We start from the raw sequence: 26,393 nt of genomic DNA, 5'->3' as shown, positions 1-26,393 counted from the left end.
AATCAGTTACTACCTCTAAATGTACTGCTTTAGTAGCTAAACATATGAATATAGCAACGTAGACTTTTGCATAATTACCCTTTCTCTGATTTTTATACTTGATGAGGAATGGACCAGAAAAATCGAGTCCACTAGTATTAAATACAAACCCTGGGTTAACTCTTTCACCAGGTAAATTTCCCATAAGTTGTTCACATACAATTGGTTTAATCTTAAAACATGTTACACATTCATGTACAACCTTTCGAGCTACATCTCGACCATTAATAACCCAAAATTTACTACGAACCTGATGCAATAGTGCTTGAGCACCAAGATGTAAATATTTAACATGGTAATACTGAAAAATTAATCTAGTAAATACATGATCTTTTGGCATTACATAAGGAAACTTTTGGTTGTAATTAAGATTACTATTGGCAAGTCTGCCTCCTACTCTCAGAAGAGAATCATTATCTAGAAATGGACATAAAAATTTTAACTTACTTTTGGAAGAAACACAATTCTTATTTTTTAAAGACAGAATATCCTTGCTAAAATGCTGTAACTGTACATACCTGATAATGATTTTCTCAGCGTCATCCAATTCTTTAACAGTTAGAGAACCTATTAAATGTTTTCCCTTACAATTGGCTATAAATCTACAAACAAAACTTAATACACGAATAATACGAATATAGTTATTACTAATGTTAAGAATATGATCTAAAACAAGGGAATTAGAGTTCACATTTAGATTAACTAAGTCATTATCCTTAAGTTTGAGTTCTTTGAAGTATTCCACATCATCCATATCAGATGAAATTAATTCACAAGGATTAGTCAAAAACCTCTCCTTAGTCAAGAAAGTTGGTCCATACCACCATAAATCATTATGAAGAAGATCTTTAGGTTCAGCTCCACGTGATATCAAATCAGCTGGATTATTGTTAGTGTTAACATGGTACCACTCATGAACCGCAGTCATGCTTCGAATAACAGATACTCTATTAGCAACAAATGTCTTTAGTTGATAAGGTTCCTTCTTAATCCATGCTAATACTATTGACGAATCAGTGAAGTAATACACCTTGACAATAGGTAGCTGAATGGCCTCTAATATTCTTTTCATTAGTTTTACCAACAGAACTGCACCACAAAGCTCCAAACGAGGAATGGTAATTGACTTCAGAGGTGACACACGAGACTTGCTGCACAGAAGTCTTGATGAACATTCATTTGAAGATGACATACATTTCACATAAATTGCAGCACCACAGGCTTTCTGACTAGCATCACAGAATCCTATAATTTCTATTTGTTGTAATCCATTGGCTAGAACAAATCTAGGGATGCGATAATCGTTGACTATTTTGAGACTATGCAGAAATGCCTTCCATTCTTCAGAGTAATTTTTAGGAAGAGGTGTATTCCAATTTAATTTTAGAAGCCAAAGTTTTTGTAGAAATATTTTAGCTTTTGTCGTAACAGGTCCAATTAAACCTAACGGATCAAACAGGCGACCTATCGTTGATAAGATATCTCTTTTCGTGCCTGTTTCTTCAAAGTCAGGTACCTTTAGATCGTAAGAAAAACAGTCTGTAGACGTATTCCATGACATTCCTAAGGCCTTTGTAATCTGAGGCTTATCCGTAACTTGAAAGGAGTAATCTTGAGTAGCACTTTCTTTATTTTTCAATAATTCTGGATTGTTTGAACACCATTTGTGTAACTGCATTCCACCACGTTCTAGAAGACAGGTTAACTGTGTCTGCAACTCCTTGGCTTCTTGCATGGTATTAGCTCCAGTAATAATGTCGTCCACGTAACAGTCCTTCAGTATGGCTCTTGAGGCATGAGGAAAGTCTGTCGCTTCATCCATTGCTAACTGCTTCAGGACCCTTGTTGCAAGGAATGGTGCACTTGCTGTTCCGTATGTTACAGTCCTTAGACAGTAAGTCTGCACAGGACTACCAACTGATTCCTTCCACAAGATCAACTGCAGGTTTCGTTGAGATGGTTCAATAAGTATTTGTCTGTACATCTTCTGAACATCAGCTCCTAATGCGTAGTTGTACTTTCGAAATCTAATAATAATAGAAAATAAATCTTCTTGAGGTATTCGCCCTTTCATTAATATTGAGTTCAGTGACTTTCCATTGCTAGTAGCCGCGGATGCATTAAACACAACGCGAAGCTTGGTAGAGGCTTTCTCTGGCCGATAAACTCCATGATGACTAAGATAATTGCAAGTCGATGTTTCAATTTCTTGAACTTCTTCCATGTGATTTAGATCCTTATATTCTTTAATAAAATTCTTATATAATGTTTTCATATTCGAATCACTTTCTAGTCGATTCCACACTTGATGCAATCTTTTCTCAGCCAGCGTTTTCGATTCTCCTAATTCTACACCTTCCCTTATGGGTAACTGAACTACGTATCTTCCATCATTTTGTCTATAGTGAGTACGCTTGAAATGTTCTTCACAGTATTTTTCTTCTTCACTCAAAGCATCCTCGATATTTTCAATGGATTCAACTTCCCAAAATCTTTGCAAAATTTCTTCAACTCTTTCTTCACTATTTAGAACTAAACCACAATAATTTACTTCTGAGTCACTCTTGCATGCACCAGACGCGATATATCCAAAAACTGTTTCTTGAAATATCAACGGTTGATTTTCTAATTGAAATTTTCCTTGTTTTAAAATCTCAAAGAACAATTCGGCCCCTAGTAACATATCTATTTTGTTAGGTGTTCCAAATTGCGGATCCGCTAATTCAATATCAATGGGAATATTTAATGACTTCACATCTAAACACCTTGATGGAGTTACATTGGTTATTTTAGAAATAACTAAGCAATTAACTGATCTTACATATGTTAAATCCTTATTCGAAATCTGTACATCTAGTTGATAATTAATATTTATAACGTTCTCATTAATTCCGGATACAGATGCATAAATTCTTTCTTTCTTTAAATTTAACAAATTAGCAACTCCTTCACACAGGAAACAACTCATGCTGCCGTTATCAAGTATTGCGCGAACTGGGATTCTTTTTCCTTCGGAATTGCAAATATATATTATTGCAGTCGCCAATAAGACGTTTTTTCTGCGTGTCAAAAGACAACTTGATTGATTTTTATTAGAGACATCTGCGTTCTTGTTTATAATTTCGTCATTCGCTGCTTCCGTTTTTGTTTTGTCTAACTTATGTTGAATGGCGCCATTTCTGAGCAGGCGATGTATTAATGAATGGTGTTTTTTATGGCATTCCGAACATCTGAACTTCGAATTGCATTTTGCGATTAAATGCTCGTTACTGAGACAGTTTAGACACAATTTATGGGTTTTAACTATTTCATAGCTTTGATTTGGATTTAATTTCAAAAATGAATCACATTTATGCAATGGATGATTATTATTTTTGCATATAACACAAATCGAAACACTATCGGTTTTAACCATAAGAGCCTTTGATTTCGAACTTTTTTCTAACGGATATTTCATTTTATTAATACTACGGTTAATGTTATCCAATAACTGACATCTTTTCTCTATAAAAGAAATTAATTCATCAAACGTAGGAACTTCCGTAGCATTAATGCTTAGTTCAAATTGTTTGCGCGTTTCGAAATCTAGTTTCTGAAGTACGATATTTAATAACAGAATATCCGATAAATTATTTTTCTCATATTTTAAAACATTCAAAGCCCTAACGTTTTTAGTAACATTATCTATTACATATCTTATTCCTTTAGACGATTCAAATGTTAAAGTACGTAAATCCATTATTGACTTTATATGCGTCTCAATTAATATTCTTTTATTTTCATACCTATCTTGAAGAGCTTTAAATAGAGAACTAAAAGTATCATCAACAGTTTCAAGATTTTTTGCTTCATCAGTTAATGCAGCCTTTAAATAGTAGAGTTTCTGAACTTCTGTTAATTGCGTGTTATTCGCTATGATGTTTTCGAATTGAAGCTTAAAATTATTCCATTCGTTATATTTACCAGAAAACTTAGGAATTGGTAATTCTGGCAAACGTATTTGTACTTTAGGATCAAATTTACTACAATCATTTTCATTTTCAGAATGTGTATAGATGATAGAATTTCCATAATTCTTACCTCTAGAACTTCCGTTCTTTCTTCCATTTCGGCGATTTCTTCATCGATGGCTATGACATCTTTTTCATCAACGCTTTCGAAATATCTAATCCTCAAGTTTCTAATATCCATTTGAATGCTTTGTAGCGATCTATACTTTATTTGAATTTCATTCTTATTCGAACTATCATCATATTCGTTCACTACATTTTCTAACCTAGTTAGTTTCGCTTTTAACGAAGTTTTGTTTCTATCTAATGCCAGCATTTTGTTCATTTCTCCGGCTCTGCTGACCATGTACTTTGATTCTAAACTAATATGTGGACTGTATAGCAAAAGAACTAACTAATTTATTTACAGTAATTAACTATTCAGATCTAATACATGCTCTGGCATGTTGCTTAGCCGAATCCAGATGGCCAAGTGAGAGTTTCTCTCCCTATCCAATAGGTGGCGCTATATTCTAACTTAACACCTTTTTATTGTTATTTATGCGTTTGTCTGTTACATAAAATTAAAATAAATGTTGTATTCTCGGGAAAGATAATTGCTTATAATATTAAGGTGAAAAAATTATTTCAATATACTGAAATATTCTAGTAATAAATTAATCTCTTCAGACAAATATTAAAAAAACAAGGAGCTGTGTTTGGATTCGGTATCTAAACGTTGCGCAAGATTTCTATCTGCAAAAATAACAGCCAAGAAAGCTCAAAACTAATTTATTTACAGTAATTAACTATTCAGATCTAATACATGCTCTGGCATGTTGCTTAGCCTAATCCAGATGGCCAAGTGAGAGTTTCTCTACTTATCCAATAGGTGGCGCTATATTCTAACTTAACACTCATTTTTTTTCACACGTTTTAAACATATTTAATTATCAAATACGTTGTAAATTTGAATTTAGAAAGAACATGCTAGACTTCTCAGATTTATTTCGCTGAAAATATTGTGCTCTTTAATTCGCAACATATAAATGTCGCATTACATTTTTTACTGCACTTGTATCATATTTGGTTATGCAAAACTAGATGAAAATTGTTAATCTACAAAATGTGTTCCATAACTGCTTATGATTTTTATTTTCAAGGCCCTTGATTAGAGCTGTATGTCAGTTCAAGCTATATGTCAGTAATCACAGTTCCGGGGAAGTAGCTGAATAGTGGTAGTTTCTCTTAGAACGTCTTCCACGATGGCATACCTCTGCTTAAGCAGATAATCCTCGTGTGCTTTCCGTAACCAAATAAACCAGACCAAACCTATTAAGTAAAATGATCAGTTATATAACCTGCTATAGCAAATAAAAACCTGCTTTTCTTTGAATCCATTATCGAAAACAAAATTTTCAAGGGAACTAACATGCCATAACATTCAGGAAGTTTTTAAACGCTCTGAACCCACTTTAGCCTTACCTGCTTTCCTTAAGCGCCATCATTTCTTTTCGGGTTTGTAACTTTTCATGCTGTTTACTGTATATCTAATTCTTACTTCGTCTGATAACGATATATGTAGCCAGTAAAAAATTTTTTTGTCTAGCTTCAAATCAAATAGCGATCCTCATATTTCAAAGTATTAACTTTTTTCGCCCAGTTCACGTTCGAATTTGTTTCCTTAAAATTTCTGAATTTTTTTTTTTACATAAAACAGCGCATTCGTTTAAGTTTTTGGCAGAATTTCCTTGTTTATATAGAAACAAAGTTTTCAAAGTGCTAATGAATACTGAATTCTCTACGTTTTATTATATTTCGCCCAAAATTCTCTTAATTTTCAAGATTATGTAAGAGTTTCAACGAATGAAACTTTCCTTGAAATAGAGCTATGAGTTTAACAAAAGTCGCATAAATTAAGCTTTTCGCTTATTTTCTTTAGCAAATCATAAAACCTTCAAAAGGAACCGAATTATTATATTTGGATCTTGCTATTTTGAAACTACATCAAAACCTATGAAGATGTCTTTCTTATATTTACAGCCAAAGCTGTACTATTATACACCTATAAAACCTCAAGATTTATATTGGTCCGATTTATGCGCGTTGAGGTATATATATTGTGGGGAGAACATACATACATTAATATGTAAAAAAAGAATTTCTTTTCCATATATCTTTTTTCCTTTGCTTTTTAGGTGATACGGGATTAGGGAAATCAACATTGATAAACAGTTTGTTTCTCACAGATTTGTACAAGGATAGGAAAATTCTTAGCGTCGAAGGTAAGTGAGAAAAGATCGAAATTCATATTATTTAAAACGCATTATCTCAAGTAAAATCTTTATGCAATAATAACAGTATGCTTACATCTGTTGTATTTTTAAAGAATGGGTAATCTGTGACAAAGTTTTAAGATCTCAAATATCTATAAAAATAGAGAAATACCTCAAGTAATCTATTGAACATTGCACATCTATTGAACATTGCAGGGGAACAATGCACTGAATTTTCACTATTTTTAGATAAAAATCTTCGTTTTGTTTTTTCAATTTAAACACTGAAGCAGTTTAAACGACTATATAATCATTAAAACAAGAATGCAAAGTGAAATGCATTGAAATAATTCTAAAACTATGCTTTCCGAAAATTCTACCTACATTTTCAAAAGAGGCATGTAGTTAAGAGTTCGCTGGTAATATGCATATTTGATTTTTATTATTTAAATCTGGTTTCGTTACCAGTTCGTTAATTTTGGATTCAAAATTAATTCGTCTTCATTGATTATTTTGGATTTTTATTGAAATGTATGGTAAATTACAGACTGAATACTGTGAAAAGCATACATAGAGTGAAAACACATTTGTGTGATATACTAAAAGCATTAAATGTCCAAAAAATAACTTTCATAATGTTGAAAAGTTTTATCATTTTGTCAAGAATAGAAAATAAAAATGGAATATGCATTTTTTTAAGGTTTAATTCGGAATTAATTATTTATCATTTAAATGTCTTATCAGAATAACTCTTTCTTATATTTGCTGATATATTGCCACTGCTGACAGAATTTTTCCAGGCAGAAATAGCAAATAAACGATTTAATAAACATGATACATTTCAATCCACTAGCCGGTCCGATCTTCTTATGCAGATATTCAAAAATGCTGTAAAAATTCCCTATTCTGACGATTTACAAGAACTTTTCCTTGTATTCGTCCGCAGCAGCTAGTACGGAGTGAAGGGGTTTCTTGAACCAAGCGTTAGCAATCTAAATATCTGCAAGGCTTTCATATATTTTATATCTTTCACCGTCAATTTCAATCTTTTTCCAAATTCTTTCAAAAGGCCTATCAGTAGCCGAGTAAATAAGACGCTGAACAATTCGGGTTGAAATGCCGGCTTCATGGGTATTTTCGTAGTTTTTCCAATGAGTTAAATTCTCCTTTGAACGTTCTCCACAGATGCCTCTCTCCCATTAAGAGAGAATCCTAGCGTGTTTTACCATAATATATTATAGCAGAATATTACAGGAAGGCATTTTTCGACTTAGGCTTTCGCTTTGAGTAAGCAAAATAATCCAGTCCTACTGTTTCAAAGCTTTAAAATCAAAATGACGAGGTAGAACAATACTTTGTAGCCTTTGCAAATGAATGCTGTATCAGTTCAACGTTCATAGTTTACTGTTTGTTCTTCATGTCTTGTTTGATTCTCTATAAAGTGTTTTCTAGAAGTCTGAGAAGTAGGAAAAATGGCAGACCAAATTGACTTGCATCTGCTCTGTGAATACAAAATTCTCCTCTCAACACTCCATATTATTGTGAACCTGATATTTGCTCACCAAGCTATATGTCAGTAATTCACAAAAATAGGCAAATATTTCGCATTTGGTATTAATAGCACATAAACCGGACGTGAAATTTAAAGTGCATTACTTTAAGAGTAAAAATCGAAATTCACAGTTCCGGGGAACACAACTGAACGATGTAGCATTGCATAGTATATTTTTTAATCATTTCGCAAAATTCAGTTTGATAATAATTTATCTACTTATGCATAAATGAAGGGATTTAAGGAGTTGGAATACAATTATTATATTCTGAAATTAATTTAATAAGGTTTTTCTTATAAAATGAATAGTGTAAAATATTCAGATTTATTCTGGCGTTCAAATAAAAATCACTTTTTCGACATTCTAATAGCGTGTTTTTTTTTTTGTTTTTTTTTTATTTGAAGGAAATTTATTCCATCCTCCCTCCCCCATCTAAATGTTGATAGTCCCAGAAAGGATGATAAAAATGCAAGCGTACTAACTGATAAGTTATTATTGAATAATATTTGCCATAACATGATGTTCTATAAATCATTAAAACTAAATTTTGTTTTGCAAAGATTTTAAGCATTAATTTTTTTCATCAGCAGTGTCATCTCTTAGAAATTACTTTGCAGTCATTAATAAAGAGAATTATTATCATAGTTTATCTTTATCAAAGTCCCATATAAGCTGTATGTAATACATTACTGATGTCAGGATCTTTTTTTATTTTCCAGAGCGTGTTGACCGAACTGTGGAGATAGAAAAGACCACGATGGACATCGAAGAAAAAGGCGTTAAACTAAGATTGACAGTTGTTGACACACCAGGATTTGGCGATGCGATTAACTGCGAAGAAAAGTATTCTCATTCTCAGCATGTTTAACAATTTGAAAATGATTAGCTACATATTAAGTAGAAATAGTGAATATTAGTTCTCTGTACATTTTATACAGTGTTTAAATAAGGTTGCTGTTTAATAAGTTTTATATAAACCGAAGCAAAAGTAGACAGCTATTCATATTAGTTTCTAAACAATATGGTCTTTAATTTTTATGTATGCATAGTAAATTTAAGCAACGGTTCGAACAGAAATGTCTTACAAATTTTTTCGCCGCACAGCTGGAAGACAATTGAAAGGTACATTGATGACCAGTTCAATCAGTTTTTCAAAGACGAAAGTGGTCTGAACCGGAAGAATATAGTTGACAATAGAGTGCACTGTTGCCTATACTTCGTTCCACCTTACGGGCATGGGTAAGTAATAAATGAGTTTTTAAACGCAAAGTTTGTATAATTTGGATAAAACAAATTTCTCACGGATAAAAGTTCCTTTAGATCTTCAAAAATCACAATATATCTCGAGGCATCAAAGATTTTCAGACTGTTTCTAACTTTGATGCCGTAATCAGTTTTTCATATCTGAATGGTTTATGTATTCTTTTAAATGTGAGTCTTTTGTGGGGTTAAAAGTTTTGATTAAAAACGACCGTACTCGACTAATTATCGATGATTTAATTGGATTGTATCTAAAATATGGCAATGTATCAAACATTTACGTTGAATAAAAGCCCAGTAAAAATTGAACTGAAACGGTCCTCTACAAAAAACTTAAGCATTCAGATAAATTAAAAATACTAAAGATTCATCTAAATTAAAATTCATAATTAATTATAACATAAATTTTATTTTCTATAGCTAGCTGTTTTAAATATAAAGTTAAAATTATTGTTTATATTCATTTTTTTAATTGAGTGAAATAAAATGATTAAAAAGCGCATTAATTTGTTTACAGCATTTTATTCGTCTAGTAATATAAATTTTAGTATTTACAGTGGGTACAAAAAGTATTTGCACACATACATTTTTGTTCACAATTTATAAGAAAATGCATTAAGAAATACAAAAATTGGCATTTAAGAAATAGAATAAGCTTATTCATTTAAATTAATTACAAAAAATACAATAATATTAATAAAAAACATTTTTTGCAACAATATTAAAATAGCTTATGTCAAAAAAAGTATTTGCACACTCAGCACAACTTTAGCAAATTTGCATTTTTATGCTATTATTTGACAGTCAACCCGCAGTAAATAACATACGTAAGACGACTATAAAAGGAGGTGTTGTCGAAACGTTATCAGTTGATTGTCGATTCAAATTGTAATAGCACCTAAGAAATCTGGATTGCCGATTTCGTTGCGAGAAAAAAATTTTTCTCTACGTGAAAATGGCCTAAGTTATCAAGAATAGGTAAAAAAAGTAAATGTTTGCTTCTGTACTGTTCGGTATGTTATAAAGAAAGAGGATTACATCAAATAACTTGCGCTCTGGATGCCCAAAGAAACTTTCACTGCGAATGAAGCGAAAAATCATGAGAAAAGCATAAAAAAACCATTTGTTAGTGCAATTACTTTAACCAATGATGTCGCTTCAACATCTGGAGTTCAAATCTGTGCCCAAAGTGTTCGAAATGTCCTGCACGATGCACACATTTATGGGAGATCACCAAGGAAAAAAACCTCTCATAACTGAACGAAACAGACTGAAGAGACTTGAATTCGCTAAGGAATATTTCAATAAGCCAATTGATTTCTGGAAAAATGTCATATTCTCCGACGAGAGTAAGTTCAATATCTTTAAATCAGATGCTAGGAAATTAGTTTGGAGAAAACCTTGTACTGCTTTTCATACCAAAAATGTGTTATCTACAGTTAAACATGGAGGAGGTTCTGTTATGATTTGGGGGTGCATGGCTAGCAAAGGAGTTGGTAATTTGTGTTTCATTGATGGGAATATGACAGCTCGAACCTATATAGATGTGTTGCGAGATAATATGCCACAAAGTGCAATAAAATTGGGTATCAGTAATTCATACTATTTTCAGCAAGACAATGATCCTAAGCACACTACCGGTATAACACGTATGTGGTTGCTTTATAATGTACCCAGAAAACTTGCCACTCCACCACAGTCACCAGACTTTGTAAAATTTGTGGAATTCTTTGGATTTAAAAATAAGAAAAAAGATTTCAAGCAAATCTGCCCTTAAACAAGCCCTTATTGAAGAGTGGTCGAATACTGACCCTACTGTTACAGAAAATTTAATTAAATCAATGCCAGCAAGATTACAAGCAGTAATAGATGCTAAAGGCATGCATACTAAATATTAATTATTTGAAATTTGCTTATGTATTTTATTTCTTTTGTATTCATGCAGGTGTGCAAATATTTTTTTGATACGAAATATTTAAATTTTGTTACAAAAAAGCATTGTTATTTACATTATTGTAATTTTTCTGTTTGTTTTGGATGATTAAACTTATTTTGATTTGGCAATACCAATTTTTTTTTATTTCGTAATGCTTCGTTTTATGAATTGCAAACAAAAATGTAGGTGTGCAAATACTTTTTTTACCCACAGTATTTATCAATTTTTGTGTAACATGAAAAAATATTTTCTTTTCAAATTATCAGTCATATGCACATTGAGAAAACGGTACTTAGGTGCTAACGTCCACCTTGGCACAGTTTGACGATTTTTTGAAGGATAAATAGAATGATGATTTATAACTGCAAAAAATGACTTATTACTAAAAATTACTTATTATATGCATATGTTTATGCTTTAGTTAAGTATTTGTACCAAAAATTTACAAAGCCGGTTTTCTTTTTCTTTTTCGTTTTTGGAAGTTTTGTGACGATCGCTTTAAGCTTAGATTAAAAGCAATTGTTTTCCAGACGGTATAGTGGTTAGGACAGCCTACTACGGTACCGAGTGAGTGACGGAGGACATGGGCACCATCCCTCTACCGTTACGGTTAATTGGTATGAGCACCACACCCGCCCTTATCTAGAATGACATAATTAGGTACTTAGGTTATCGCTACCCATTCAGACTTGCATGGTACATATTGACTACGGTACCGAAGGGCCCGGGTTCGAATCCCGGAAAAGACATGGGTGTTTGTAAATGCATAGTGTTGGTACGGCATGGCGGCGTTATAAATATGCGGCGAGCCAAAAGTTCTCTCATGTGGATTGGTGGGAGTGGAGAGAGGTGGGAGATTCTTCTATTGTGGGCAGATCACATAAGCGCAAAATTTAAAATTGAGTTACACCCCTCCCCCCACAGAAAATTCAGTTTATCGATAAACACCATCGGAACTTTGAATACAACAAAAGGAACGCGTACAAAATGGCGACATTGCTTATTAAAACTGAAGATTTTTTATGCGCATGGCTGCTACTGTTTGGCGCATTCTCAAAATTTGATGAATTCAGCAAGGTTGGTTGTGATAATACGTAATTACCGAGTAAACTCGAAATTCATTAATACCCTATAATTTAACACGTTGTATTCATATAAATGTAATTTGACTTACTTCATGCCAGGGAATTCATGATAGAATGATATGTTAGGGATACACATGAATATTTGAAAGTAATTGAAAATAAAGCTGCAAATTCTTGTTTGAAACTTGTAAGCATTATTATTATTTATATTTATAAATTATCTCAAAGATGCACTTCCAAATAATGTATGTAATGTAATGTATGTAAGATTAATTGTTTAGTTACATGCCGAACTGCTAAAACATTTAAAATTGATGCCGTGCGATTACATTAAAGTAGCACATTCAATTGTTCACAATTGAACTGGTTGAGATTTACTACCCGAGTTTTTCGATTAGCAGAGTCTACTGGTGGCCGAGCAAACGTGATCGCTAAATGTTGGTAGTTCGATCTCGAATCAAGTCCTGACGACATGGATGTTTTCGTAATTTTCCTCAGTTGTAATGTGGATAAGGGCCAGTTTCTCTTAAAAGGACATCAACAAAGGCATCCCTCCCCTTAAGCAGATAGCTCTGGCGAGCTCTGATGTAATCTGATATCTTCTTGATTAGCGCAAGTCGGAATAATGTGCCCGAAGGGCCAATCTGTTTATTTTACATCAGGAGTATCAACGAAATGACATCATTGGGAAGAAAGATCATCGGTCCAGTAATTTTCCTCAAAATATTTTCAGCTAATTTTGTTTTGTTTTCTTTTTCTTTCTTTAAGAATCTACGTGGATTTCACAGTTTGGCAGTTACCGCATGGTGAATATTTGCAACTAAACTCTGAGACAGAAGTACCATTCACGTAGAAAGATTTTGTAGGAAAACTACAAAATTCCGTTTTTCTACAACCGAAACATCGAAATGGTGCTGCGATGAAAGATCGCGCTGCGAGAAGAAAGGTTTACAAAGATCATACTGATTCGAAAGTATAACTCTCGACTGGAACAATTGCATGTGTTCTTATTTATGAATTTCGATACTTCCCCTTTATTTAATTATTTAGGATTTAATGAAATAGCTATTCTTTTCATCACGAAGCTGTATATTGTTAAGATTGAAATTCCTATCTTCAATTACATTTCATATTAACATTTACGTATAGCGCCAACTGGTGCGCTGTTAACTTAAAAGTACAGCTGGTCTGTTGGCATGGTGACAGGAATACGACTCCATTGCCTTGGGCCAGGCTCGAATCCTAGAAAAGGCATGGATGCATGCAAGTGCATAGCATTCATTCAGTACTTCTCATAGTCTGTAATTTTGTGATCAAATGATCTGGATTCGTCACTTCTCCTTACGTGACTAGCAGAATGCTTTCTGGACCTCACCTTCCCAGGTACTCCAGTCAGGCATCTTCTCTAAGAGAAGTAAAGGTGCTTCACCACTCTTTACTCAGCTACTCCTGCCTCCCCTGGAGAAAATTTTGCTGATGTGTTTCACCTCCGCCAGGCCTATTTACGACTGATTAAGGAACTAGTAAGGGCAGGATAAGAAATCTCCTGCTGTAGATCAGTACGACACAAAAGTATCAAAGTGCATAGCGAGTTTGTGGCATAGGGTTTCTTAAGACATAATCAGTCAAAACGTCGTCTCCAGAGATTGATAGAAAGGGAAGAGTGGTTGGAGACCCTCGGGTTTGCTCTGGGGATCCTCTTTTAAAGCTGAAGTGAAGCTGGGCAGTTTCATGCTATCACCTATAAAATGTCAAAGTCAACGATTGGTGCAATCCTTGCTTCACGCCTAAGATATAATTCAAGAACTGAGCTGATGTTACAGTCAGACAAGTGATATAAGTTAAATACGCAATAGCAAAAGTACGAAATTATCCTTTTTAATGCTGAAATGTACTTGTTGATTCCTCTTATAGATAAGTAAGCTTGGTAAATTTTTAGCTAAGAAAGATAACGAAGAATAAACATTCTAAGACATAATTCCTTATTTTATATTTTCCCTTCTGTTACTTGACAATGAAAGTATATCTGAGCTAAACAATGAACAGATATTAGAAGTGCTTACGCAACAAGAATCAACATAATATTCATAAATTTGCAAGACTAAACTAGTCTTGCTTGAGGGTTTAAATACAGAAAATTTCTCAGCTGCAGGAACGCAAACGATTTTTATGATGATATATTTAAACTGTCAAAAGACAGTTCTGAAAATTTATGAATATTACACCGATTCTTGTTGATTTTGAAATATCCAATAAACTAATATGTAGGAAAAACCTTTAATGCTATTTGAAGTTCTGTAATTATTATTTGAATTTTTTTTTCCTTTTTGTTTTGGAATGTATTCGAAAGAAAATCAAGAAAGTAAATAAAAATAAACGCTTGGTTTGATTATGGATAAGCATGCCAGAGATATTTGACTAAAGGAAGGGATGTCTTCGTGAAAGACTAAGCAAATAAGCAAAACTGATTCATATCACGTTGTATGTGAGGGAAAAAACAACAAAAACGCCAATTCGAGACTGGACCGAACTACCAGTATTCAGTGACTTCACCGCTCAGCCGTTGGTGAGCCTAAAAAATAAAGGAGTACATTATTTAAATACATGGGGGGGGGGAGGATATTACTTACAATAGACTGATCAGATGACCGACTGACCAGGTTTACGAGTACGACGCCCAAGGTTAACAGCAGGTTAAAAACAATAATTCGTATTATAATTAACAGAAAAATACTAACAATTTACCTCAGTTTTTAACCCTTTGACTGGGATTAAAAAAATCAATGGCATTTGGCGGGAAAATATGTAGTGCCAACCGGATAACAAAAGATTAAAACACGCACAACTGGTTTGATTCTACGACTGGGATAAGCAACAGTGTGTTTCTATACACTTTTTAACCCAGTAATAATTTTTTAACTTTTAGTGGGACATATATGTCCTGTTAGTAGTCAGAGGGTTAAGTAATTTGATTTCGAGAACAAATTCATTTGATAAAGAAAATTAAACGAGGATCAAAACAAGAATAACAAACTTCAAAATATCGTTTATATTACTCTTTGTATTTGATAGAAATCCATGGTAAACAGACGATTAATGGTTGTATACTAAATTTATTTTGGGGATTTAGCAATTTATTGTTAACGGATGATTTAAAAATGTTTATAAATTCCAGATTATATGCAGTTAAATTACGTACTGTTGTACTGCACTACTGAAATACGATATTATCTGTTATCATTATAGTTATCTCCTTCTTTTTCTTAGCCCACCAGCGGCCGAGCGGTAAAGACGCTGAACACTGGTAGTTCGGTCCGAGGTTCGAATCCCGCGAACGGGCTGGCTGCATGGGCGTTTTCGTGGTTTTCCCCGTGTGTAACGTGTATACGAGCCAGTTTCCCTTAGAAATTCCTCCACGAAGGCACCCCTCCCTTTAGGCAGATAGCCCTTGTGTACATTGCCATAATTGAATAATCCCCAATCCCCTTCTTTTTCTTATCTTTTTGTATTCCCCGTAAAAATTTGCCTTTTTTCTGTTCGAGTGTGTGACAGTAAGTTTTCCATTCTTCCACAATAAACAAACTTAAATTTTTTTAAAACGAAACTCTGTTAATCTGCGCCCAATTAATCCGAAATTAACTGCGTTATCGAAATTAACCCTTAAATAAGTCAAAAATTATAGTATAACTTTGTAAAAATGTACGACAATGCAGCAATTAATTTCTAGATTTTGTATACTTTTCTGTATACTTTTTATACTTTTTTCTTTTTATAGGCTTAGACAATTGGATGTGGAATTCATGAAGAGACTACATCAAAAAGTAAATGTTGTACCAGTCATTGCTAAGGCAGATACACTTACCCCAGCAGAAGTCAGAAAACTTAAAGACAAAGTAAATTTCACACAATTTTACGTATAAATGATCTAATCTTTTTTATTTGCAGGACTGAAATTTTTAAATTATTCAAACAGAACGAATGAAAACAGCAAAGGAAAAGATGCTATGCATGTTAAAAATTAAGACCGCTGAATGCTCCCAGTTCGATCCGGGTTTAATTCCATGTGAACGGGCCGACTGCATGATTGGATTTCGTGGTTTTTCCCGTGCGTAACGTGAATTCAAGACAATTTCCCTCACAAATTCCTTCGCTAAGCATTCTTCTCATTAGAAAGATAGCCCTCATGTGCTTATCATACACAACAAGCTTATCCATCTTTAAAAAAGTTGTTTCTACTTTTGGTTAATTTTTTCTAATAAGTTGCCACTTTTTAAGTAGATCCACTAAAAAGCATCTTATCTATAATTTCATATACACGAGATTCATTTATTAATGCGCCCACGAGCGGCCAAGTCGCTGAACACTGGTAGTTCGGTCCGAGGTTCGAATCCCGCGAACGGGCTGGCTGCATGGGTGTTTTCGTGGTTTTCTCCATGTGTAACGGGTATACAAGCCAGTTTCCCTTATAAAGTCCTCCACGAAGGCATCCTTCCCCTTAGGCAAATAGTCCTAGTGTGCTTTGCTGTAATTAAATTAACCAAACCATTTATTGATGCCATTTTGAGGAGTTTACCATATGCTTGGCTCATTATAGCTTTTTCACCGCATGTGCTTTAGTAAGACTGATCTTCTAACCTGCAACCTTACGGCAAATGCAGGGACTATTGGAACCATTTAATCATTTAAAACCACCATACCGTACTCGTCCCCGAATGGAAGATTCGCTGGCCTCGCCAACAAATATCTTTATTTAACAAAATCAAAATTTACAATAGTCTTCTTGAATACAAATCATCTTGATTAGGATATATTCAAAATACGAACGTAATTTATTTAAAATTTATGCCTATTTTGGATTACAACAAAGAAATTAATCAAAATTAACATATTATTTTTAAGCAATTTTTATAATTACAACTATTATACCTTTAAGTCAATCATCATTTTTTTATTATACATCAATAACAATATAACATACAATAATTTAGTAAAAAAACATGACAGCTTATTTGAACACATATGCATATAACATTCACTATTAATTATAATTTTCTACAGAGACTATATATACATTTCTTCTTCTGCGTTTGTTATAATCTTCATAACATCAAAAATTCCTTTTTTGGACTTTTCGTCTTTAAAGATTCTGAATATGTCAGATAGGAAGCAAAATTTTGGTAAATATTTGAACCATTTATTTTTGTACATGTCGCAGAATAATACATGTTCAACATCTGCTTCATGTTCACCACATTTACATTTCAGTGACAATAGAAAAACTATTATAATATGCTGGTACATGAGCGTGATTCGTAAGGAATTGATTCATAAAACCATTTCCCCATACATCTTTTAGTATCTACTTCCTTAATAAATCTATACGTAAACCTTCCTTTTGAATCACTGTCCCAGTAATTTTGCCACACCTGCAATGTATTCTTTTTCAATGAATTTTATAAGTTTCAAACGAAGTAGGAATGACTTCTTCTGTCTTATTTTTCTTAGTTGCCTGTTTGGCATGCGAGTCTACCAATTCATTTCCTTTATGTACAACATGTCCCTTAATCCAGTGAAATGTTATCTTTCTTTTCTTTAAAAGATTCAATAATATACTATGAACATCAAATACTAATTTTGTATAACTTTTTGCCGACAAAATGGCTTGAATAGCACTCTGGCTATCCGAAAATAAATCAACATCTTCATTGGGCTCTTTTTTACTGAGACCCATTCTAAAGCTTTTAGAATAGCATTAACCTCAGATTGAAAAACTGAGACGTTGTCGCTTAACCTGTAGTTTTCTATGGCAGTTATTTCACCATCTGAGAAAGCAATGAAAGAACATCCTACTTTTTCTTCAATCTTTAAACCATCAGAAAAGATTTCATAACCAATACCTTTTAGGAGTTGTTTGTCTCAAATTAAATCAGAATATAAGGCAGGATGTAAGACATTTTGTAATTTATACATTTCAATATTTGAAATGTTAACTGAAAGATCAAAATTAAGGTCAGAACTTCGACTATGTTTTAAATCAAAGATAATACAATCTTTCTGAGCTATTAGATATATAGGCTCACACCCACTTAAAGCCTAACATTGAAGGTCTTTGAGTTTGAATCAACATATTGTTGATTCTAACACGATTTCTGTACCATGCAGGGCTTACATAGAGGATTTTCCTTTCAATTCCTCTTTCATAATAAATCTTCTGAATATCACTTGTCAAATCCTTGATTGCATATGACTTATTCAAAATCACAGAACATTGTACTTTGATCATTTTTAAGATGTAAGCTTAGTAAGTCCAACCAACGGATTCATCGACGAAAGTATGACCGAGCCGCGAACTATCGTATTATACGTTTTGGGTTCTAATCTTGGTGACTGCAGAGGTTTACTTCCTGTCGTAATGTGAATATGAACTAAATTCTAAGAAAGTATTTCACATTTAGGTTGCTAGTTTTTGTGCGCTTTACATTAAACACTCGCAATTATGATAAAACTTTGTTAACAATTTTAAGATTTTTTTTCTTTTTTACTGAAGATAACCAAGATGGATACAAAATGAATATAACTATGATCTGTTGTTCTGAATGCAGATAACATACTTTTTCAGATAAATGTAAATGAAATGAGTCATCAATCCAAGAGCAATCACAAATGTACGATGAATTTTTCTCATTTGTGTTCTGTACTGTGCATCTATTTTATAACTTTATTACTGTTGTTTTTTTAAGAAAAATTTTTAAAACACTTTTTACCCATCTATCTAAAACATGCTGCTTTCTCATTCCAAAGCAAGGAAGAAGCAAAATAAATTAAAAATTTGTAGAAGTTCATGTGAAAGATACAAAAGATTTAATACAAAGTAAAAGAAAAATCTTTCACTAAATTGCTATAAAGTGAGTGGATTGTTTCTTTAGCGTGAATCATCTTTTATTGCTTGGTTGTTAATTGGCAAGATTCTTAAAACATTGAAACTCTCAGCACCCTATATTTACTGCATTCAATTTTTACCTCTTTTTAGTATTTGTTTCAATGAAAAAATGAATGAAATGTTTTCTATGAAACTCTTTCAAGAATTATGTGGTAACACTATTTGGATAACTTAGCAACTAAATTCTCATTTCTAACAAACGAAATTGTCTTCCATTTACTTCTAGTTGTGAATATGTATGAATATATTGCGGGAATAAAAATATGACACTGTTGGTGATAATACGTATTTAAGGATTTCACGTTGCTGGGATTAATTTTTCTACTACACATTGGAATAATATATTTATTGAAATAAACTTACTACTGCGACAGAATTAAAATATAGAGATATTTTTCAGGAATTACAATTTTTCCCTCCTCTCTTTGTTAATTTCTAGTAACAAACAACAACAATCAATCAAATGTATGTATATTTCATGCTCATTGATATGGCTGTTTTCAGATACTTCGGGAAGTAGATGAAAATCAGATAAAAATCTACCAACTTCCAGAATGTGATAGCGATGAAGATGAAGAATTTAAGCAACAAGATAGAGAATTAAAAGTAAGAAAATTCTTGTCATTTCTTTTACATTACACACTTGTGAAAAATCTATGAAAGGTGCAATTGTTAATCACCTGACAACAATAATATAATTTCTACATAAATATGCTTATAAAAAAGAATGACTGTAAAATCTCAACTAAATTCGCAGCCATAGAACAAATAAATTGCAATTATAACAAATATCCGCAACCAAGCTTTTCATGAATTCAGATGTATCTCTTTCAATTACTGTTTTTATTTTCCATTTTTCAAATGCTATAAATTTTAGAAGAAACAATTTATATATAGTTTAAAAAAACCTAGCTGATAAAGATATGTAAAACTATTTTGTATAATTTTCTATAACTTTTATGGACGGAAAGATAAGTTTAAACATTCTTTCCCGTTTAGGAATTTTAAATTACATGCGCTCTAATTATAAATTATATTACAATTACTTATTAAAGCCATTAAATAAATGTACTTAATTTTATCTGCAGTGGTTAACTTATAAACAAAGACGCAAATGTTTATAAGTGAAAATTTTCAGTATTCGTAAATTACCTAAAATCATATTTTTTCAAATCGGATTAAAGAAAAAAAAAAAAAAAAAAAAAAAAAAAAAAAATCTTGAAAATTTATATTTACATTGCAAACTTATAATAAGAAATGAAATCACAAAGTAGCTGTTAAATTATTTTTTTAATCTAAATCCCATTTGCATGCGAATGGCACTAAAAAAATTAGTCCTTTATAATAACAGAAGTAATTTTCATCACGGCAGACTAATTAATATTTTATTGCCCGCTAAAATCAAATTTTAAAATTAGGGATTTAATCAATAAGCAATATTTAATCATAATATTCTCCGTCACTTGAAAATTGCTCATATTTAAGCTGTTATAAACTATTGCACACGTATTCTGTTTTTCTTGAAAATGGCATCATTTTAAAATTGCATCTTTTCTAATCCAAATTCCTTAAAATTCACATATGACTGCGCATATCGTTTACTCCTTACACAAAATGTCACATAAAATAAACTTTTCTGATTTCAGGATAGTGTTCCATTTGCTGTTATCGGAAGCACACAAATAGTTGAAATCAATGGCCGGAAAGTTAGAGGAAGGTTGTATCCTTGGGGTATTGTTGAAGGTAATACAATTTTATTTCAATATATATAATTTCTTTACATAAATATTATATACTATGAAGGTATTAAGGGTTAAAAAATATTATGTTTTGGAATATATGAAGCAAAAAGCCCGAGTGTTATATTAAAATAATAAAATTGCTAAAGAGAATACATTCATATAATAGTATTGGGCCCACCAGCGGCCGAGCGGTAAAATCGCTGAACACTGGTAGTTCAGTCCGAGGTTTGAATCCCGCAAACAGGCTGGCTGCATGGGCGTTTTCGTGGTTTTCCCCATGTGTAACGTGTATACGAGCCAGTTTCCCTTAGAAAATCCTCCACGAAGGCATCCCTCCTCTTAGACAGATAGCCCTAGTGTGCTTCGTCGTAATTCAATAAACCAAACCAAACCATAAAATAGTATTAAGAAACAAAATCGGTATTAAATGTGTTTTATACAAGCATATCGCTTCAAAAATATTTTTCATATACGGTGTCAAAAATTTCTCGGTGTTTCGAAATTGCTCATTATAATACCTCTGAATCTTAAAATTTCAGCGTAATAAAACTCAACGTTCAATCGCAGTAAAACTTGATATCATTATTCATGAGGACAAATTATTGAAAGTGAGTAGCAATCACTCCATTTACTGAGCAAATAGAGGCCTATAAAGAAGTACATATACTATTAAAACTACGAGCAAGTTTCCCTTAGAAAGTCCTCCACGAAGGCATCCCTCCCCTTAGGCAAATAGCCCTCGAGTCCTTTGCCATATCCAAATAAATCAAACCAAGCCTCTAACGGCAATACATGAGACTATTTGATCTAGTATTTTTTATGGCCGGGCGCTTTATTTAATAGCCATTAAGCTTTGCGCTACTACAAGGGCCGGAAGTTGTAGCCATTTCATTACGGAAGCACCTAATAGGTGGCCACCGTTGCCTGCTATGTAGGGACGGACAGTTACAACCATGCGTTCACCGGGATTTGAACCCGTACCCATCGCAGTCAGGGTGACTAAGTACGAATCGCGGCTCAGTGGTCGAGTATGAACTCATAGAAACGTAAAATGTTATTCTGCGGAATTTGTTATAAATTTTATAACTGCTAAATATTTTTACACATACTGCAAGATAGCTGTAAGAGCTTGTTTACCTTACTTGATAGCTTTTTGGTGGGTTTATTTCCTTTGATGAGGAAATACTACATTATTAAAATTTTAAATAAATTCTTGCTTTAAGTTACTTTACAAAATAAATGCATAAATACTCAATTTTATCTCAAAAAGATTATCTTTTTCCGCCTTTAGCGAAGACATCGAATTTCTTGGGCTACGAGTTCCGCGAGTGTAACCGGGCCTTTCCCTCCATTGTAGCACACTTTATACTAAGGCAGGGTCTGAAGATCTGACAGCACAAGAGATAGTTATGACACTATGCAAACATTCATTTGGTGACGTTCATTGTGTGCGGATGAAGATAATTTTAATAAAAGATTGTCCTCAATCATGACAGGATTGACAAATATAACAGGTTATAAGATATCATCATGATATAATTAGGCCAGTGATGTGCAACTAAAAATCATCTATGATGGCTGGGTATTAAAGGCAACAGCTTTTTTGGTCTTTTTCACCGTTTAGAAGAGTTGTAAACAGAACTCTTACAAGAAGTTGTCATCTAGATTTGTCCTTGTTCTCTCATGATAGTTATAAATGACCACTCGAGCCAGTAACAGCCAATAGTAACAACAATGTCTAACTTGCTATCTGCCCCAAGCCAGGTCATTTTCATCACAACTTATCTGCTGCTCACGACATATTATCTTTGTTCAGCCTGTTCATTTGGTTGTACTGGTGTCAGGAGAGTTTAATTTATTTAAATTACATTGATACAGAGCACAAGGGCTATTTGCTTAGAGAAAAGGAAGCCTTTATAAGGAATGTTTTTAAAGAGAAACTGACTCTTATTTATGTTACACACAGAAAAACCCAAGAAACTTCTGTGGGCAAACCGTTTACAGAATGGAAACTATCTATATTCAGTGGTCTTATCCACGTGTAACCTTGTGGACTTCTTCCAAGCATTTTCATTTGCTAATGCAAACAGCATTATAACACATACTTGAATGAGACGCACAAAGATTTAGCTATTTGTATTTGATTTTAATCTATAAAATAAAAATATATATAGCACATAATTACTACAGTGGTATAATTAAATCAGCAATTATATAAAAGGTTCTTTAAATTAATTGTTGAGGGAAGTCAACGAATGGTGGTTGGCTGGTAGCTCAAGGTCAATGTTATTTCGTAGTCTGATGGGATTCGCCTTGACTACACAGAAATATGCAAATTTTAGAGAGCATTCTTTCGGGACAAATGTAAAGATATGCTTCAAATTTTATTATCAAGGGTTGATTATGAGTAGCTGGATAAAGTTTTCGCCTGTGAAAGTTGGAATATCTCGTTCAGAAGACATTTTGAAGGAATATGAAAAATAACGTGTGACTGGAAGAATGGAAGCAGGATAGACACTCGAGGCTTTGCCATAATTACATAAATCAAAGATACTGACTGACACAAATCTGTGAAAACTTTAAAGTAGTCAAAAGCGACTTGTAAAATATCTGGACACAGTTTAAGGCGAAGGTCAGAAACGTGCTGCAGCAGACTGTCAGAATCATTATTTGGCAACGATTTTTAAAAAATATAGATACCTGACGTCAGCCCCATATTTCAAGAGACTTCGTTGCAGCTATAGGAGCTCGACTATTCATATATTCCGCGAGAAACAGACTACATAATACAGAGCTGCGAGCACACACGCGCACATAAAAAATGTTTTCTTTTAAACTTAGGCTGCGAAATGTGCCTAATTGCGATGGTAATTGTAATTGGATCATTGTAACGGAAGCCCACCAACGGCAGTGCGGTAAAATCGCTGAACACTGGTAGTTCGGTCTGAGGTTCGAATCCCGCGAACGGGCTGGCTGCATGGGTGTTTGTTTTCATGGTTTTTCCCATGTGTAACGTGTATACGAGCCAGTTCCTCTTAGAAAGTCCTCCACGAAGGCATCTCTCCCCTTAGGCAGATAACCCTCGAGGCTTTGCCGTAATTAAATAACCTAACCTAACCACTGTTACGGACTGCAGCCGAATTTTCTTTACTGAAGAGATCTTACTGGTGCCTCGTTTTTGTTTGGAGAGTAATTCTGGGAGCATAATACTATACTAATAGTATTACAATCTGGAGGGATTAAAACATTTAGAAAGGCTGAAAAGATCTACGAAAGTCATCTGTACAAAAGTAGCGGAATCAAGAAAGGGCGGGTGTCATTTTGAATGGCCTTACTAAGCATATAAACGTTTGCTATTGCAACTGCTTAAATGTATAGAAATGAGGTTCTTGATACTTATATCGAGGTATTTAGGAGTGCAGATATCACTTCCCTCTAATGGATGATAATAATCGTTTTTATTGCGCTGCACGAATAACCGATTATCTTGAAGACAAAGGAATCCAAGGGATGGAGTGACTCGTATATTATATATGGGTTGATTTCCAATGAAACGTATGTGAAACTCATTAAGATGCCAAATTGCAACACAGGAATTTAACACAGGGATGCTAATCGTGAATACATTTTGTTACGGTATGAACTTCTGGACAATCTTACACATAGCATGAAAAATAGCTAAAAAATTGGACTTCGGTGAGGAACGACCATAAACTTTAATAATCTTATCAGTGTTGTTTTAGTTTAGTTTTAACACAACTCTTCCCTACCGAACTTTCTATCACATTTCTTATGCTTTTATTTTAATTTATTTTTTGCAGAAACTGACGATACTGAGGACATGGCAAAGATCTTGTGCAAGTTATATGGTCTTAGCTGCAAAATCATTCAAGTTAAATGAGCTTATATAGTTTTTCGAATAATTTTTGTCCCCAGTATTATAATAAACATAGAGTTTTGTTATAGCTTCCATCACAGTCTTAAAAGTGCGCATTTGTATTATTTTAACTTTTTTTTTAATATTATTGCTGTACGAGAATTCCCGGATAGTTGCAAAATTTAAAAATAAAATATCCATGTGCGTTTGAGTGCAATAATATTTTAATAAAGTGCCGTTGTTATCGGCTGTTAAAGAAACATGGAATTTTATTTTCTAACAATGCTTAAATAAACTATGAAACGTTTTTCAAGTTTCATTATAAGATTATGATGTTCTTAATTTAAATTTCAAATCAGAAGATTGTAGGCAAAGACTAATTTTGGCACCACATTTATTTACCTTCATATTTAAATCAACAAGCTTTTCTTGTTGGCAAAATCAAAAAACTAAACTGTGCAGCTATTTATGCAGCACACAAGTTAAGAGTGGTCAGTTTTATGGAACTCAGCATAAAATAAAATCATTGATTTATCTCATCATTTATAATGAAATAAAATATAGTTGCAACGCCCTTATACAAATTTAATAGCTTAACATTTCATTTAGGAAATAAATTATTTTAAATACTAGTTTATGTTGTGTAGAAGAATATGAATCACTGCTAGTCATTTCAGTATGCTTGGTGCTAGATATTTATTATTGGTATTTCATTAATTAAAATGAAATATATATTTCATAATTAAGCATGTTTTCTCATTTAAAATACTAATAAATTAAATATTTAAAATGTAATAAAAAAGGAGCAGAACAGGGTACCCCTTGAGTTAAAAAAAATGGTGAATTAAGTGCTAAATGCGGGTATCCTTTTTTATCGCTGGTTTTGCTTCATTACACCAGCCCTCCAGCCGGGATTTTCTTTTATCGCTGAATTTAAAACTATTTCACGCTCGATTTTTCTCATTGTTTAATTTACAAATTAACTTTAGGTTGACTATGAGACTTGTTTTTTATACCTGCGTTTGCATACTTGCACAGCAAGGTCGCATCCTCCCGGGTTTAATATCATCTATTTCTTGTCATAAATATTTAGCTTCATTTCCTTTTCGAAATTCCCATATGCGTGCTTAATTGAATTTCAGATTAATTTTAGACACTAGGAAAACTAAAAGACAGGAAATGATCTTGAACGGTATAAGAATCGGTAATTATTAAACACGAATGTTTGATTTAAAATAACCACAGAATATTTGTGGAAAATAAAGCATTATCATCGTAAGTTTCGAGATCTTTTTAACCCTATTTCACTTCATCAAATTTTCGGATGGTAAAATTTTAGAATTTAGGGGTGGCAAAATTTAGGGAAGCAATGGATGTAGAATTTAAGACTGGCAAAGATTGCATGGGACTGCATAATGGCTAACGCCGGCCCTACTTTTGACGCAATAACTTGGCGAAAATGCTTGAATGTTGCAAAGGAGGTACCCTGTTTTGGATAGAACCTAAATCAAATGTACTGTGTTTTGTTCAGATTGAATGTATAATAATAGTAAATACGATTCTTAATCATATTAAGGCTTATAACTGTGTCTAATGTTTACAATTACAGTTGAGAATCCAAAGCACAGTGATTTCCTTAAATTAAGAACATTTTTAATAAGGTAAGAATTTTATTTTAATGAAAAATGTTTCTTAT

The 26,393-nt window shown here is 32.9% G+C and overlaps 1 protein-coding gene across 2 annotated transcripts in view; it reads left to right on the top strand.

The window, feature by feature from the left end:
- The window catches only part of LOC118190523 (septin-2-like), a 72,456-nt gene that overhangs the window by 26,822 nt on the left and 19,241 nt on the right, over positions 1–26,393 (top strand). For both annotated transcript variants that reach the window (XM_035361257.2, XM_035361250.2), the window contains exons 3-9: positions 6,227–6,313; positions 8,577–8,700; positions 8,962–9,096; positions 15,914–16,031; positions 19,583–19,684; positions 20,725–20,821; positions 26,307–26,358. In XM_035361257.2, the coding sequence (XP_035217148.1) occupies positions 6,227–6,313; positions 8,577–8,700; positions 8,962–9,096; positions 15,914–16,031; positions 19,583–19,684; positions 20,725–20,821; positions 26,307–26,358 (715 nt within the window). The remainder of the gene's footprint in view (positions 1–6,226; positions 6,314–8,576; positions 8,701–8,961; positions 9,097–15,913; positions 16,032–19,582; positions 19,685–20,724; positions 20,822–26,306; positions 26,359–26,393) is intronic.

This window comes from Stegodyphus dumicola, chromosome 5 (assembly GCF_044657685.1).
Source record: "Stegodyphus dumicola isolate Sdum_Otavi_A_Nest chromosome 5, ASM4465768v1".
Taxonomy (NCBI): Eukaryota; Metazoa; Arthropoda; class Arachnida; order Araneae; family Eresidae; genus Stegodyphus; species Stegodyphus dumicola.
Note: the sequence above shows the minus strand (reverse complement) of the source record. Positions and strands in the feature narration are given on the sequence as shown.